The sequence below is a fragment of the Netta rufina genome, assembly GCF_964035555.1.
Source record: "Netta rufina genome assembly, chromosome: Z".
In the NCBI taxonomy this organism is placed as follows: Eukaryota; Metazoa; Chordata; class Aves; order Anseriformes; family Anatidae; genus Netta; species Netta rufina.
This window is the reverse complement of record NC_140126.1, coordinates 74,316,077-74,332,986: the sequence shown is the minus strand read 5'-3', so window position 1 is coordinate 74,332,986 and position 16,910 is coordinate 74,316,077. Positions and strand designations below refer to the sequence as shown.

General features: G+C 37.3%; 1 protein-coding gene across 1 annotated transcript in view; it reads right to left on the bottom strand.

The window, feature by feature from the left end:
- Nucleotides 1-1,329: 1,329 nt before the first annotated feature.
- RASA1 (RAS p21 protein activator 1) overlaps nt 1,330-16,910 on the bottom strand; it is a 59,117-nt gene continuing 43,536 nt past the window's right edge. The window contains exons 16-25 of the mRNA XM_084304827.1: nt 14,879-15,051; nt 14,521-14,680; nt 14,212-14,354; nt 13,267-13,382; nt 11,939-12,025; nt 9,221-9,288; nt 6,549-6,637; nt 5,268-5,345; nt 4,211-4,345; nt 1,330-2,195 (exon numbers count right to left, since the gene is read on the bottom strand). Coding sequence (XP_084160953.1) covers nt 2,112-2,195; nt 4,211-4,345; nt 5,268-5,345; nt 6,549-6,637; nt 9,221-9,288; nt 11,939-12,025; nt 13,267-13,382; nt 14,212-14,354; nt 14,521-14,680; nt 14,879-15,051 — 1,133 coding nt within the window. The 3' untranslated portion in view covers nt 1,330-2,111. The remainder of the gene's footprint in view (nt 2,196-4,210; nt 4,346-5,267; nt 5,346-6,548; nt 6,638-9,220; nt 9,289-11,938; nt 12,026-13,266; nt 13,383-14,211; nt 14,355-14,520; nt 14,681-14,878; nt 15,052-16,910) is intronic.

Below are 16,910 nucleotides of genomic sequence, written 5' to 3'. Positions count from 1 at the left end.
TCTCAGGCAGGAGGAGGCTGTAGTGAGGTGGGGGTTGGTCTGTTCTCCCAAGTGCCTCGCGACAGGACGAGGGAGAATGGTCTAAAGTTGCACCAGGGGAGGTTTACGTTGGATATTAGGAAGAACTTCTTTACTCAGAGGGTTGTTAGACATTGGAACAGGCTGCCCAGAGAAGTGGTGGAGTCACCATTGCTGGAGGTCTTTCAAACATTTAGATGTAGAGCTTAGGGATATGGTTTAGTGGAGGACTTGTTAGTGTTAGGTCAGGGGCTGGACTAGGTGATCTTGGAAGTCTCTTCCAACCTAGATGATTCTGTATGTGTGAGTCTGTGTGTGATTCTCAGATGTACTGAGAGGCTGCAGCAACTACTTTACACTATACAAAGTAATATTCACAATTCTGTGACTGACTTGTTACTGTATTTCCTGTTCCTGCAGCCATGATCTCAGATTAGTGGCTGTGATAAACCTGCCTGAGGGCATCAGAGAACAACTTAAAATCTTCCTAACTACTTACACAGCTTCTAAATGTAGGGCAAACTCTGTTTCCTTTTCATACATTGTTTTAGAACACATGCAGTTTTAGTATACATTCACCTAAACTGCAGCTTCAGGAACGTTTACTATGCTGTTTTAAGAGCATCAGCTCTACCTACTACCTACACTTACTAGTGTAATATAAATATACCACTTGTGGCACTTGAGAGCTCTTTTCAGAGCAGAAGGTTCAGTTCTGGGCACCTACCTTCCAGAGAAATAAATGGCTCAACTGGAGAGCAACAGCAAGCTGCAAGACATGTAAGGAAGAATGTACAGCAAAGACCTAAAGATAGAGTCCATGCAAATTAGAATGAAAGTGAATGCAAAATGCAGTTGAATAGACAGGAGATACTGCGTGATGTTGTAACAGGTGTGTTCATGTTGCACAAGAGTTATTTATGTGGCATCTCATACACCTTGCCAGTGAATCTCAGCATCCTTTCATTCGTTACCAGATCACTCCCAAGAATTGTCATAAATGGGGATGCAGAATGCCCCTGGATCAACTGCATAGTTTAAGTTCTTCCCCTTATTTAAACTCTTAGCTTTGGTCTGTTACACTGCTGTTCTGGGGATTTATGCTTAAAACCAAAGTGACACTGCATGAACACATCAAAGGACATCATTCACCACATATGCAGACACGAGGAAAAAATCTCCACAGCAACCAAAGTTAGCAAGTTTCCATAGAGTTGATCTGCAGCTTGATTTATTTCAAAAACTTAACTTTCCATGTATAAAAATAAGATTCATGGTAGACATACAGTACACAAAAGACCAACCAATACATATTTTATAAAATGGTTTAATGAATGCATGCATGTCTGATACAATGATCAATAAATTTACTTAATTCAAATTATTTACTGTTGTAAACATTTTACAAAAGCATTGTGATTTATCTGGATATACAGTCCTTGATGGAAGAACTATTCAGACTGAATCAGTGGCACATCAAAAAATAAAGCTGACAATACCCATTCTGCATATTCTCTTTCAACATGATTCCAGCAAGAGAAACAGCATGGTATAAAAGTGTACAGTAAAGATTGTTCCTACCATAACATCAAATTCTGAAAACTGTAAATACAAGTTAAAGTGGATGAAACAGTCAGAAGTCATAATTATTGTAACCAGTCAGAAATTACAGTAAGAAATGTTATCCAGTTATATGTAGCTGTCAAAACAACACATTTCTTTCTTTGTCAGTTGATAATTCTTTTCCAACAAGACAGCAAAACTTTGGCAATTAGAGGTGCTGAAAATAATTTTAAAGTTCAAGACACAGTCACAGCATTTTCTTTGTGGAAGGTGAACTGTACACCAAGGCTCAGAGGTTGTGAAAACTGTTTCCAAGTGGAAAAAAGTGCAAATGTCCTGCACAGATAGCTTAAAAAGCTGCTGGTACAATCATTCACCAACAGAATCTTTGTTTTCTTTTTGCATAGTTCACACATTACTGGGAATGTGACAGGGTGTGCTATTTTTGGCAAGAGCAAGAAGAAAGTGATACTGGTGTGAGTTGCCATGTTGGGCATGCTGGATCCATGCAGAATTCAGGTAGAGGGCTGCTACCTGATGTTGTTGGACACTGAATACTGGTTTTGTTTTTGTTGAAGCAGTTCTGTAATAGCCAACAGCTTCTTAAGAACATGCTGTGGAAAAAAGAGTAAATACAACCATATGTTAGCAACTAGTAAAAAAACCAAAAGTTTTACTTGAGATACACTTTCAACATTACCTTAACAGACTTACAATTATGTAGTTTAAAGAAAAGAGGGAGGGGAACACGACAACAGCTCTGATTTCCTAGTCAGTAGGACACTACTTGAAAAGGGAACTCCAAAACAGCATTGTGAAATTCCTGCCGTACCCATGGATCTTCTTGGTGCTTCTTCTAACACAGGTAGGCTAAGACAGTATACTGCTAGCACACAGTCGGGAGGTCAACCATTTTTGTCATTATGGAAGTACTGTTCTAACTAAAATAGGTGGTCCTGAACCATTAGGGCATAATTAAGAAGAAAAGAGGAAAATGCAAGAGAATTTTGTCTGTAGAAACCCATAACGGAGAATTTATCCTCTGACATATGAAGTTAAGTATATCAAGAAAAGAGGATCACATCCCTCATCATTATCTGTATCAGGTTTTTCTGAAGATCCACTATTTTTTTTTTTGTGACAAAAGAAAACCATAACCTGTTTGTCCGAGCACGTGTATTTAGTACTGATTGCTTCTGTCCTGCCTTGCCAGTCTAGCCATTGCTTGTGTTTTTTGTCACGACTATCAGCCACAACGACTCAATTATGAACTCAAACATGACTTTTTCTCTCATGCCAATATAGAGGTAGATTGCGGTTATTGAACTGGATTAGATTTCAGGTGCTGTAATAAAGAACTCCTATTTTATTTTCAAATTTCTCGAGCTTTTTTTCTTTCAAAGTTAAGAGTTAAATACAAGTGTACTTCCTTGTTTTATGAAATCATCACAGAAGTTCACAGCAGCTCTAGTTTGGAAAAAAAAAAATAGTGCTGAAATATGCATTATTCAAGTAAAAGCTCGCTTGTTCTGCTGCTGCCAAAGGACCTGCCATACAGATTTATGGTCTACCTGGGATTAAATTAAGGCCTTGTAAATACAATAGTGAAAGTGCTTATAAAAGGTATTTGGAAACACTTAATAGTGTTAATTGAAATTAACGATCAATGTCCAAAACTTAACCTCTTTGAAAGTCAGTCATTCCAAAGCAAAAACAACTCCCCTCGAAAGCCCCACAACCAATACAATCAAGGTTAAACCTCAATAATCAAAATGAAAACAAAACTAAACAAAAAACAACTCAAAATCCTCTGTGGGAGTCCCCTACTGGCTTCACTGAACATGTATCAATGGTTTCAGCTGATACTAATCACATTTAAGAAAGATTGTTGCTAATAAGAGGTTTTCAAGTGCAACTGTCCCTGCCCTGGAGGCACTAGCATCAAATGGTAGGTTACTCAAATCACTATTGCCTGCACAGCACAATACACAGAAATGTTACTGTGAGGTAAGTTTAATTCCTTCCTTGAGATTCACTGTTATTAGCAGAGCAAAAGGAGGTATATAACTTCTGTAGAACTTCGAGACAATGCAGTAAGTAATTTGAAGTAATTCCTTTTTGAGTTTTTATAAAGCTTTTTTTTTTTTTTTTTATAAAGTTTGGAAGTTTAATCATTTACAGTAGGCCTGCTTAACAGCTGGAACAAACTAATCACAGTGGGTTTGCCAGAAAAGCTTGCTATGTTGGTTTATAAATGTACTATAAAAATTAGGAAGCAGAAATAAGATAGCAATAGAAAGCTAGGGGAAGTAAATTTAGTTCAGCTGAAAAAAACAAGATCCTTAAAATATTGACCTAGAGAAACTGTCAGTAGTTTCACAGATGTACGCTTCCTCTAGAAACTAAAATCTTCCTCTCTAAACCTGAAAAATCTTGGTTTTATTGTACAAATCTTGCAACTATGGACTAAGTATTTACAACTAGCAGCTTTCTTGTGAGATGCACTTTTTATTTTTTTTTAATCAAACATAATGCTAGCCAGAAATACTTAAAAGAATCCTGGCATGATGGATTACCTCAAGATACCCTATCTGCACCTGTGATTTGATGGTTAATCTTTGTGGTTTACCTGCATTACACCTCGTTCGTTACTGAGTGTCCGAAGTTCATCCGAATGTGCCACACAAATCTCGTGCAAGGCTGCCAGATCACGGGATAGGTCAGTTCTAGAGTGCTCTGTAGTGTCTGGAAGCTCAGGAACATTCTTGAACAAAAATGATGAGAGCAGATTTAAGAACAGTGAGTAACCAGGTAAACCCTGTACAGCTTAAGCTACAGCTCTAAGTAACTCATGAAATTACTCATAAAAAAATAGTTCTGTGATTAAAACAGATTAACCTGACTGTTAGTTTCAGGACAATGGTTTTCAGAGACCTTGTGTAAAATCTCTCATTTCAAGAAAACTGATGCATCACAGTATACAGAAATTGCAGTTCAACCAGAAAAGGTGACCTGTCTGCATGCCACACTAAAATACTTGTTTCTGTGTCTTACCAAAATGTTCTGAGATGTCATTTATGTCACTTTAAAAGAATAAACTCAGGAAGCTACACACATTTTTATCTTCATTTTTAATACAAATTATTAGTATAAATACACACATATATGAACTCCTAACTTCTGTTACAGCTACCGTATGCAAAACAGTAAGAGTTTAAATATAATAAAGCAATTGTTCCATTTCAAACTACAGTATGTACAACACATTTGGGATACTCTGGGGAATGCTGGCTGAAATCTATTTTTTAAAACAATTTCAGTGTCTCGTCAAAGCTATATGAAATTATACATGGGATTTTTTTTGTTTCAGAATACATTTTTAAAAACTTTTTTAGCCAAGATTCCTAATTCTCATGCAGATTAGGTATATTTTAGCTTCTTGCATCTACGGAGTTGCTAAATGAACAAAATGTATGATGTTTGATGGTTTCAGTTTTGTGCGACAGGCCAGACAGCAATCTGCATTTTTTAAAGATACGTGAGGAAGATTTATTCAGCAACAAGCATTCAAAATCACGTGGAAGCTGATGCATTTTTAAGCTAGTCAACAAAAAGTGTGAATAATTTTCATTTACAATATTGCATATTAGCATATAATTTCCAGTAAAGAATTTTTAGCCACTTACCCCAAGTTCATCTAAAAACATGATCATGCGGTGTTTGTTGCTCTTGATGAATGGATTTACCCCTTCCATATATGGCTCCTAGCAATTTTAAAAAGTATTCATTAAAACAAATCAGTACCAAGTGAATTGTCATAGCTGATGTGAACGCAATGCTGTCAGAAAAATGACATTACAAAACAAGTATGTTATCTGGGGTGACTTTAACTTCTCACGTGTATTTCTGAACGCCTGAATAATGTACACAGGTCAAGAGCCCGCACTTTTTGTTTTCCAGGTGGATTCAGAAATAGTTTCTTATAGGCATACTAGCACGAAATTTAAATCTTATGAAGTATTTCAGATGATTTTCCCCACACATACTAGCTTCAATAAACAAACTCTCTACAACTTTGAAAAGGGATAATCAGAAGCAAGGTGCCCTTTTTTTTCATTAACACTTGTACTACAAGTGGTGTGTGTCAGACGCTGAAGTCCACAGGTACTTATCAGTCATGTTCCTTGCTGCTTGGGAACTGAGACAGACCACTTGTTGCTTGCCTTCTCTTATCCACACAGCAGAAACTTCATTAAAAGCTAGGTCTTTTTACTGCAAATTGTCAAGCTGATTTACAACATTCATTAAGTTTAACGACAGGAAAACGAATACAAGTAGAAGGGGTGTTTGGAAGCTCTACAACAGAAAACACCAAGGCGCAAGTAAGGCGCAAGTAGAAGCACAGGCGAAACAGCAGGTGGCGAAAGAGTGACTCAAGAGGTCAGTAGTTCTTCCTTTGTTTCAATATTGGATACTCTATCCAGCTCTGAGTTTAAGTCTGATACGTCTCAGTTTGAAGGTGAATTATATACAGGTAGATGCCTGCTGAGGTTATTTGTGTTCTCATAGCATCAACACATAGTGGCATCACATTCTGTAATGCCTACTGCAATGCCATTCATTCATCAACTGTTTTAACAGCCCCTTGCTGATACAACTAGGTTCAAAATCTTCATGGGATGCACAAGATCAGGTTTCTAGATCAGTTTATCCCAAAATAGTGGGCCTCCACTTCACAATTTGGCCAGACTGCTATTGCTCTAGTTCAGATCAACACCCTGTTTAGTTCCAAATGAAGAAGACACAAGAAGTGCAGGAACAAAGCCTCTATGCTGGTGATGACAAACAGGTCAGGTTTCAGACTTCGCATAAGAAAACAAAAGCAGGTTTTTGCCCGTATAAAGCAGGAACATTGAAATATATCAGAAAAGCAATTCCAGGCTGTTCTGTGCACGTATAATATTTACCTTAGCTCCAAATTCAACCAAATTTGCTAAATTCTGCACAGACTTGGCGACCAGCGTCAGCGTTCTTGCAGCAGTAGGGGAAGGAGAATCTGACAGGAATACAAAGTAGAGTTATTGGCCATTGCACTTAAGACTACCAGCAGTCACACAAAAGCAAACTCTTCTCCAATTTGTATTTGCAGATTTAAATGCTTTCAATGTTGTAACAGATCAGCGTGTGGAAAATATCACTTGGTGAAGTAATTACTAAAGCAATTTAAGTTTTATGTCCAAAAAATAAGTAAGAACATCTGATTTTGCTACTAGCTGTACACAGAAGTAGGCAAAATGAAGTGTTGTTTAACAGGAGTTCTGTGAAGTAGCGAGAACCATTTTCACAAATATTAAACAGTTCCGGTGAAAGGAAGATTACTTGCAAAAGTAAAATACTAAAAAAGGTGTACCTTTCTCCATATTTGTTTATACCCACCTAAGCAGGCTCTTAAGTGTTTTACCAGTTATACTTCGAGTTACTAGCACTGGGAATATAGAATAACCATGACATGCAATCCTGGCTTGTATTTCCATGGCAGTGTACTTCCTTCCTGTACTTAACACTGCGCTTAGCACTTTACATTAACCTTGCAGTCAGATAGAATTTCCTTTTCCGACAAGTGACAGTAGGAGGGCTGTTAAATTCCCCCAAATTACAGTAAATGGTCTGGTCAAAAGACAGTTTTGATTTTTTTCCAAAAGTGACATAGTTATTATATAGACTCTAAATTTTGTAGTTATTTTATAGAATGCTATGTACTGTTTATTGTCCATCTCTGCCTTTTGTTCTCTGTCCTTCCCCTTCCCCTTGCACTCCACTGAAGCCCAGTTCTAGACCAGCAGAACTGGTCAAAAGAAGTGTTTCAAAAGAAGTTGTTTCACACAACTCAAATATGTTTGAAGCAAAGGAGCTGAATTTTGAAACAAAGATTTTTTTTTTTAAGCAGTTACTCAGGTGATATGATTTCTGCTGAAACTGAACCATGCTCGATACACACAGCCTTCAGGATACTTGTTTCTCATTATGGGAAGAATGTGTATGTTGGAAGCCTTGCTCCAAAAGGAGTGTCAACCTTTCTATTATTATTTTCTGAACAGCACTAAAAGCCCTACACAGGGTGTGTAAATTTACCTTGACAATAATCAAGAATATTAGCAGAACTTATGCAGAGGACTGTAGCAAGGTGAGCTTAAATGGGATTGCAGAAATTGATTGATAACTTTTTATACATATAGATGCAGCGGTCTCATTTGTAGCCCAGGTCAGGAGGGACCTAACTTGCAAATTATCTTAAGATAATAAAATGCTAAGGATCACTGTGTGTGAAGCAGGCCATGTTTCTTAAATGTTTTCTCTAAAGCACGTGTGGAAATGATTACAGAGTGAGAAAGGAACTTTCAGTTTGACACAGTCCTTCTCATTTAGTATAAAGTATAGAACAGGAAACATGCTACATGGTCTGAAAAACTGTTTACAAAAGAAGAAAAGGAGTTTTTCTGAATCAGACTTCCGATTTTGTGTTTCCAAATCAGCATTTTTGTAGTAAAATCAGGAAACTGTTAGGGAGGGAAGGAGGAAGAGCAATGGCTAGTGTTAACCAAGTACCCTCTAGTTTGGTGTGATCTTCATCTAAAAAAAAAAAAAAAAAAGGGTAACAAAGATGGGTATAACATACTTGAACTTCTAAGTCAGACTTTTGAATTTAAATTTTCAGAAGTCTGACTTAGAAAGTATAAACTTAGAAGACTGACTTAGAAAACTATACAAGTCAGACTTCTGAATTTAAGTTTTCATAATAGAGTTTTCTCTTTGGTAGTTTATGCTTTTCCTTTCTTCCTCCCACACAAGAAATTCAGCACCAGGCAGCACCGTGCCGCAGACCAGTTCTGCAATCCTGCTCTGGCAAACAGGAATGTTCCCCATCGCCGTTTTTGTTACTGCTACAGATGCACTCTACCAAAACAGCAGCAAAAAAATAGGTTAACTACACAGTGAGAACATTCACTTGGGCATATCCATGGGAACCCTTACACGTGGCCTTTAAGCCAAACGAGATTACTGTCTCGAGTCCATACCAACCCACCCCTTATAAATGTTACCCCTCTCTCTCACGTTTAAAATTCCTGATTTGAGATTACTTTGAGTCATTAAGTACAGTCAAAGACTTGTACAATGTCTGGAAGCTATCTAAGCAGCAGGTTCAAACGGGTTATTCAAGAATGATTTTCTGGTTCCTCAAATATATTCCAGGCTTTGCAGACACACTTTCAACTCTATAGATCTTGTTCATTTCAGAGATACTGCAGAAGTTCATCCATAAACTTTGACATTGCATTCAAAACAAGGTGTGAAGATCACATGCTCAACTTTTCCATGCTGATAGAATATTGCACGGTGCTAGACTATAGCACGCACTACACTGTATTATTAAATACAACAGCACATGTTCTGCAGTTTAGAACAAGCACCTTCCAACCTTTGAGGGTGAAAAGCTCACAGTTAGGGAGAAGTCATAAGTGATGTGGATAACACGAGTTTGGACACTGTTCAAAAAGCATCATTTTCTACATTAGTTGCTAAAGTAAACTCATGTCTCCTACTACACAAAGTATGAATTCAATCTGAAGCATATAGTCACCTGAGATGATATTAAACATCCTTGGGTTCAGGATAGCAGGACAAATCAGTCGAAGAAAAACAAAGCCACTGAAATGGGAAGAAAATTGTATTTTGTTCAATAATAAAGTTAGAGTATTAATGTAAAACTGTGCAGTCTTTAAGGATTCAAGTTAATGTGAAAGTCTTCTTAAGACAGACAACAACCAACCAGCCTGCACTCTGTGAACACGTTCGTTAGTCAGGAACACTGACATGACTTCATCTATGATAAAAAACGAAAGAACAGACATATTGATTTCCCAATTAAGGCGAACTGCTGAAACAGCCTGGGAAGAACTTAACTGCGAAGTCATACTGAAGTTGATCGAAGTCCACGCTGACTTCAGAAAGGAAAGGCCCCTGCTCTCCCAGCTCTCCTGCCTTCCGGAGGCTTTTTGCTGTGCATCACAGAGGGCGTTCATCCTGCAGCCGCCCACTGCACCAACCAATGTAAGGAGCACAGGGCTGCGTGGGCGGAAGGGAACCTCTCTTTTGGCAGCAACACAGCCTTATAATCAGCTTAAACCAACCTATATCCTGATGACAGCATGTTGCAGCAGAAGAACAAACAGTAAGGGATCTACCTTCCTTCCAGAAGTAAGTGCTGCCATCGAAATGCTAGAAAAAGCAGTCTGTTTGCAGAGCTAGGAACTCACTCAACAGAAGGGCAAAACGACCTTCAGTAGCATGACAGAAATCTAACTTTCTTAATAGCAGAAGTAGAAAACACCCAGCTCATGGCAACCTCAACCCTGCCTAACTGCTGCACAAGGAAGAGATATACAGACCAGCTACGACAATCTATGCCATCCTTCATTTTGTTTGGACTGCTTGGACACTATCACCAGACTGTTCTTCACTACAGCAGTAACAAAGCATTAACAAAGACAATAGTTCTAGCCCTTTGTGAAGCAAAAAAATAAGAAGAATTCTGTGGCATGAATTTAATCCTATTAAGAAGTACCTAATTTTGAAGTCATGACATACACACCACTTTTTTTTTTTTTTTTTAAAAAAACTGAAGCTGAAGGCCACTGAGGTACAATCAGAAAGGATGGACCTTGCTGATCCAGAAGATTTGGTGCTTCTTACCTTGCCTAAATTAATGAGTCAGTATCTATATGTGATTTTTACAATCAGAGAGAAATGCCAGCACAGTCTGAGTTACCAGGGAAGCTACCCAGACATCTAAAAACTGTCCACATGTCTGAATTCTCTAAGCATTTGTTCACCATAATCAGTGCAATAAAACATGACAGTCTTCACCGAAGGCTGCAAAACTCTAGTGATTAAGTCACAAGTACCACCTTGTGAAGACTAAGGTCACACCAGAAAGTGACCCGATATTTATAGCGTTGGGTGGAGACCTGTAGAAAACACTAAACGTGAACTGTGTCCGCGTAAGGAAAGCCACATATTTTTCTGGAGCTGGGGTGGAACACAAAGGTGTTATATATCCACCGCTGAGCTCTACAGCCCTGCAATGTGCTATCCCCTGAAAACAAGAGGGGCTCTTATAACATGAGCAGCCCTAATTTGAAGGGCAAGATCCAGCGCAGCACCCTGGTTGACATGAACTGTGGCTTTTAATATTGAAAAGATAAACAAGGCCCAAAGACAAATCCTCTGAAAAACTCCAGCTGGAGGGAATCCAACCTCAGCAACTGGTACGACTGCCAGATGTTTGGGGGAGATAAAAAGACGTGTCTGATAACCTCAAACCAGTAACATTTTGAAAACCATTGCCAAGATCACATCTTTGTCAGACATTTTCATTGGACTGGCACTGGCAACGGAAGGTGTTTGAGGAAGAACTCGTATATTGCTTTGGATTACAAATGTGGATTGGAATTTTTGTGCACAGCGTGAGATCAGAGGAGCCAGGTTGAGCATCCTCTTGCATCATTTTTACAGGAGCTTGGGAATGTTACAACATGACCGAATGGGAGCAGAGAAATGGACGTAAAATCTTACAATATAGAATAATTTGTTTTCAGAAAACAGTGTTGATAGGAGTGATTAGCATTAGGAGCACAGCACCAGCAACTGGGAGCCTCCTCCGATGCAGAGAACTCTATATTGCAGACAGTACTTCAGTGAAATCTAACGACAGTTCAATGGGCTTTATGAGAAGGTGTTAGATTCCTTACCACGTTGGGTCTGCATTGTAAGGAGTATTTATCTTAACCTGTGTGAGATTTCTCCAGCAATCAACACTACGTAAGAAATAGGCAGTAAGGCATGGTCTTCCCAGATGGCATGAGACCGGAATGCAATCTTCAGAGGTCACTGCTCTCTACAGGTATTTGAGGTATATTATCCTCATAAAAGTTAACTACCGCTTTAAGTGAAGTTTTTCCTTCACAGAATTAAAAAGGGAATCATTATTTTAGTTGTAAAGCTTCACAAAATATAAGTTAGTTCGAAACTATTAAGTAAAGCTATCCTGACCTCTGTACTACAACATCTTACTCTGTCAAAGTTCTATGAACACGGTTAAGAATCTAGCAAGCTCTTAATCCTTAATTGGGATATCATGTCTCAGTATCATAAATATCATATCAGTATCATAGATAGCAATATTTAAAATAGTATTATAAAGTTCTGTCACCAAAAGAAAAATAGATAAGCACACTGAAGCATATCATTAACAAGACTTTAGAAGATTACTTTCAACATAAAGCGTTAAGTAACTTACCTAACAACTCTGGTTCTCATGGTGGTATTAGCTGGCCACTTGCTTTGAACAGACTTCTGCAAGCACCCATAGATATATCTTAACGTCCTGCAAAAATAATAGCTAATTAAAAATAATAGCTAATTACTCATTCCATTAAACACAGAGCATCAAAAAAGCTGCTGAGAAAGGCTATAATCAAACCTCCTACTTGATGCAGAACTTACCAGCTCTAATTTTGTAATTTAGACATCATTTTTACAATTTTAAATTTAAGAGTTAATTTATAAGTTCATACATTTGTAAAAAGTCCATTTATATTTGTATGTTGAAAGGGTTTACAAATCAGGGAAAGGCCTTCATTAATATACAATTCTATTCAAGCAGATAAGAATCTGGGATTATTTAGATGTGCATTAAACATTTTATAACCATTTATGGCCTGTTGCTTAAGCAGTATTTCCTTTTAAAAAATACCAAATTTATTTTTTATTTTTTATTTTTTAAATTTTGCTCTTTTTAACTAAAAAATTTTCTTTCCATAAATAAGGGTTAGGTTTTTAGAAGCACCTACGCAACCACAGCAATTCTCCTCTCCCATCAAAAAATGGGAAAATTGTGGCATTTTTCACCAGTGTTGGGAGCCGCACCATATAATTAAAAGGAGTGCAACTTTTAACCTTGTCGGCACTACCATAAACTAAACACTTCTGTGCTACTCTGCCATCTCAAATTTGAGGATTTTGTTTACTTTAAAAGCTGATAATACAGTAAGAGAAAACAGTAATATCCACTCGTTATTAGATGGTTCAAGTCTAAAATATGAGCACAAGTTATTTTATCACTTTGAAGAAGAAATAAAAGTAACTTCTCCATATCCCTGTTAGACAGAAGTAATCATAACAGGTATCACTCTACTACTACCCACTTGTATTTTGAGTATGGTGTAAGTAGTTCCATTTTGCTTTCCTAGTGGAAAAGGACTAGACAATTTGTGATCCACTAGACACAATTGTCTCCTAACTTGTACTGTCTTCTACCTCTGAGGAAATATGATACTGATTATTTTTATTCTTCTTCTTTCCCTGACCTCTTGGACCTAGTAGCTTCTCCTTCAAAGAAAAGCACATACATGTTAGCCAAGGAGTTTTGCTAAAAAAGTACTATTTATTTCAGAAAGGATTATTTTTTAATTCATCTATATTCCTCTGTATATACAGCCACCCTAAAGATATTAGTCTCGTGACTGATTAGCAGAAGACGAACCAGTAAGAAAACAATTTTAATGTGCAACATAATCACCAAACAGGAATTTTCAAATGCAAATCTAACAGAAAACTCCAACTTACGGAGGCAGTATCTCTGCAGCCATGAATATTTTCTCCACCAATTCTGAAAGTATACTGAGTAGATGTGCCAAATTAGTGTTTACATCTTCATTTTTTTCTAGTTTTGAAGGATTTAACTAAAACCAAAAAAAGAAAAAGATTAAGCTCCCTCTCCTAACTAGTGCTACCTATGTAAGTTTCATAATATTACACGTAATACTACTTCAAACTAAATTAAATATTCTGCTGCTGTACAAATGTCAAGACTCCTACAGAACTCAAAAATCTGATTCAATGGCTAGCAAGCACATGAGAAGCAATAATTCCACTGTGCTATGCTTTTAATAGCTCATTCAGTACAATCTGTCTACATGACCTTTTGCATCTTTTAATTCAAATTACTGAGGACTCCCATCCTTTCCCACAATTCAGCTAGAGTAAAACACAGGAGTTAGGAGAGACAGTTATAAAAAAACAACCTGTAAGATCAGTAACAAGCCACGGAGTGCCTTGTTACTTTCGACTCCAACATCACAGAGTCAAAAATCATAATAGAATCACAGGATGTTAGGGACTGGAAGGGACATTGAAAGATCATCTAGTTCAATCCCCCACGTTCTGACTTCTACATCTTGAACTTACTAGAAGTTACTTAGGACAAGCCATTGAGTAACTGCTGCAGAGCAACCTACATTTTTGTTCTGTAGAAAATGTCATTTAAAGAAATTAAAGAAATTAAAAAATGAATTAAACTTAAAAATTAGTACTATGAATGTTGCTCAAGCTAACATCTAGAAAAACTCTTAATGAATTCAGTCCCTGTATTAATCATATAAATTAAATTTAGCTCTGAGAGATCGATAAGTGTTTCTAAAGCTAATATTTAATGCAAACACAATGTCTAACAGTCTGTAGATAATTGTGTCAATAAACCAAGATGTTTAAAAACATAGTTCAAGGTATCACCTCACAGGACTGCTTGCTCTCCATTATCTTTAATATAGAGTCTTTCAGTGCATGGTGAACAAAACGTGTTGCTGTGGCTTTCATGTACTGCTCCATGAGTGTACTTGCTAAAGTGGTGGCACGAAACAAGGTAGTAGCTTCATCTAAAAGAAAAAAAGTGAAAGGCTGAGAAAGGAGACAGAGCAGTGAAAATAACTGGTGTTTACATTTTTATGTGTGTCGCAAGTAAAGAAAAACAGAAGGCACCAGAGCCCTTCCCTCCCTACCCGCCCACAGTTTCAGTAAACTTTAGTGTAGTTAGTACAATACCTTCCATGCTTATTTCCCTGTCATTTAGTGTTCGTAACAACAAGGACTCAAGCTTTTCATGAAGAAAAATCTTCAATAAAATGCCAGCCAACAGTGTTCTGTCCTGTCCACAAACGTGTGATAAGGCATAGACTACGTGAAGCTCCTTCTGGAGTATAAGCTGGAAGAAAAACATAATTTTATATGTTAGAAGTTTCTGAATATTATAACAGTTTTTGGAGAAACTGGTATCATACATCTATAGAGAAACAGAAGTCACTACAAATATAATGATGTCAACCTGTGTTACTGAAATCTGTCTCAAACAGACAAAGCAAGTTTTGACTGGTGAACTAAGGAAAGTTAAATAATTTTATACCTCTTTAAACTCACTGTACTCCTCTTCTGGCATGATTTTCTCCATAGAATACCGTGCTCGAACACGCAAAGATCCTGGCTCAATACCCTTTAATGGTATGTGGGAACTGAGTTGAAACCACTCATCTGTTGCATGTCCTTTTTGCAATCGGCTTAGTTGGCAACGCATAAACACTTAAGGAAAAAAGCATTTTTCAGTTAAGTTATCGCCAGCAAAACAGTGTTAGTATAGAATAAAAACCGTATTTTTGTCACATCCCATCTCATTTCAGCAGGAGTATTAATAACAGTAATCAAGATTTCTGCCACCAATATATTAGCAAGTTCTCTATTCATTGGTTTAAAATATTCCTGTGAACTGAAGTGGAAGTAAGTACAAGGTGCTGTTCTGTAAGTAATGTATAAATATACAATCAAAAATGACACTGGATATTAACAATTTTCTTTTTTTAACACCCATGTAGAGGGTAAAGAAAGTGCTACCCTGTAATTCCTGGTAGTAGTCTGAAAATAAAAGCTTATAAAGTGTTCAGAATTCACTGTGTTGTTGTTTTTCCAGCTTTGGGCTGATATTACTGTCAGGCCTGCTCCCTGACCACTCTGTTACTTTTTATTATTTATTCTTATAGAGACACTACTTAAGTTTCTCATATTAAAATACCCCCAAGCAAACAGTCTTTGATTTTTCACATTTCTGCAAAGCCTATACATAACATGGCCCTTCAGAAATTGTCGACAATTCCAGCAGGCTTTCTATTGCCTCAGTGTTGCAACAGGTGCAATCAGGTTATCATTTAATACTGGAACAGAATATCATCATATTTATAATGCTGAATTCAGGACATGCCATTTGCCTATTTCACATTCTCTGGAGCTGATAAACTGATGTAAGATAATGCATTCAGGTCAGCTGAGCAGTGTGAAAAACAATTTATCATCTGTTACTTATCACCGGTGTGGATGGGACCACAATCCTATCAATCAACTTTCCTAGAATGTTTCTTCCCAGCAAAGGTGCTATACACCCACAAATAAGTAATGTGTTTTCTTGCTTTGCTCACAAACATGGCATGTACTTCTCACCGATGGGGACGGTGAGATACAAGATCTAGAATAATCTGATTCTTTCTTTCTTTCCTGTGACTATAGGAGCATTCATAACTGTAACATTGCCTGGAAATTAGGGAGGGAAGGCAGCAAGTCTCTAGCCAGTACTAGTAGGCTGACTTCCCAGGGCCACAGAACCGTCAAGCATGCACCACAGTGATCCTTTTTTCTCCTGACAGTTGCATAATCTAAACTAGCACCTTCAAAAACAAGCTGTGGCACTACCGTAAATAAAAACTCTGCCTGAAAGGAAAAACCTAAGCTATTATTTTGCTCTACAGACTTGCCTGCCTGTGTTGACCCCCTCCATTACAAAAATGTTTCTTTTTCAAAAACGTTTCTTTTTCACCATTAACTAATTTAAATGAACCAACTGTGCTAGTACAAAAACTAAACCAGAGCTCGCATTCCAGTTCTCAGTAGCAGCAGATGGAGTACGGTCTATGGCTTTGTTGTGTTTTCTCTTTTTTAAGATGTTTATATGTATTCATTTGAACAAATCCTTATGCAAATTACCAGTTTCTCTTTCTGAGAGAAATAAAGAAAAACTGAACAGAATTAATAAACTTCTTAGTATCATTTCTGTATACTTGAAATAATTTTTAAAAGCAAGAAGACTAAAATAATTATGGATTATTTATAACAGACAAACATCAAAGTCAAAAACTTGAGAGCTCAGTAAGCATTTTAAAGTAATGAAGAACCAGCCTTCTTGCTCTTATTTTAGTATTTATTTCTGTGTTATGATGAAGAAATAAAGCAGTGAGATCCATACCAGACTTTCAGGAACTTAATCCGTATATATGACAGAAGCAGCTAGCAGAAAAGATGACTTAAATAACGGGGAAGATTACAGTACCAGCCCCACATGACTCCCATTTCAGAGCAATCCACATTTAGTAACTATTTGAAAAGCTGAATGTTCA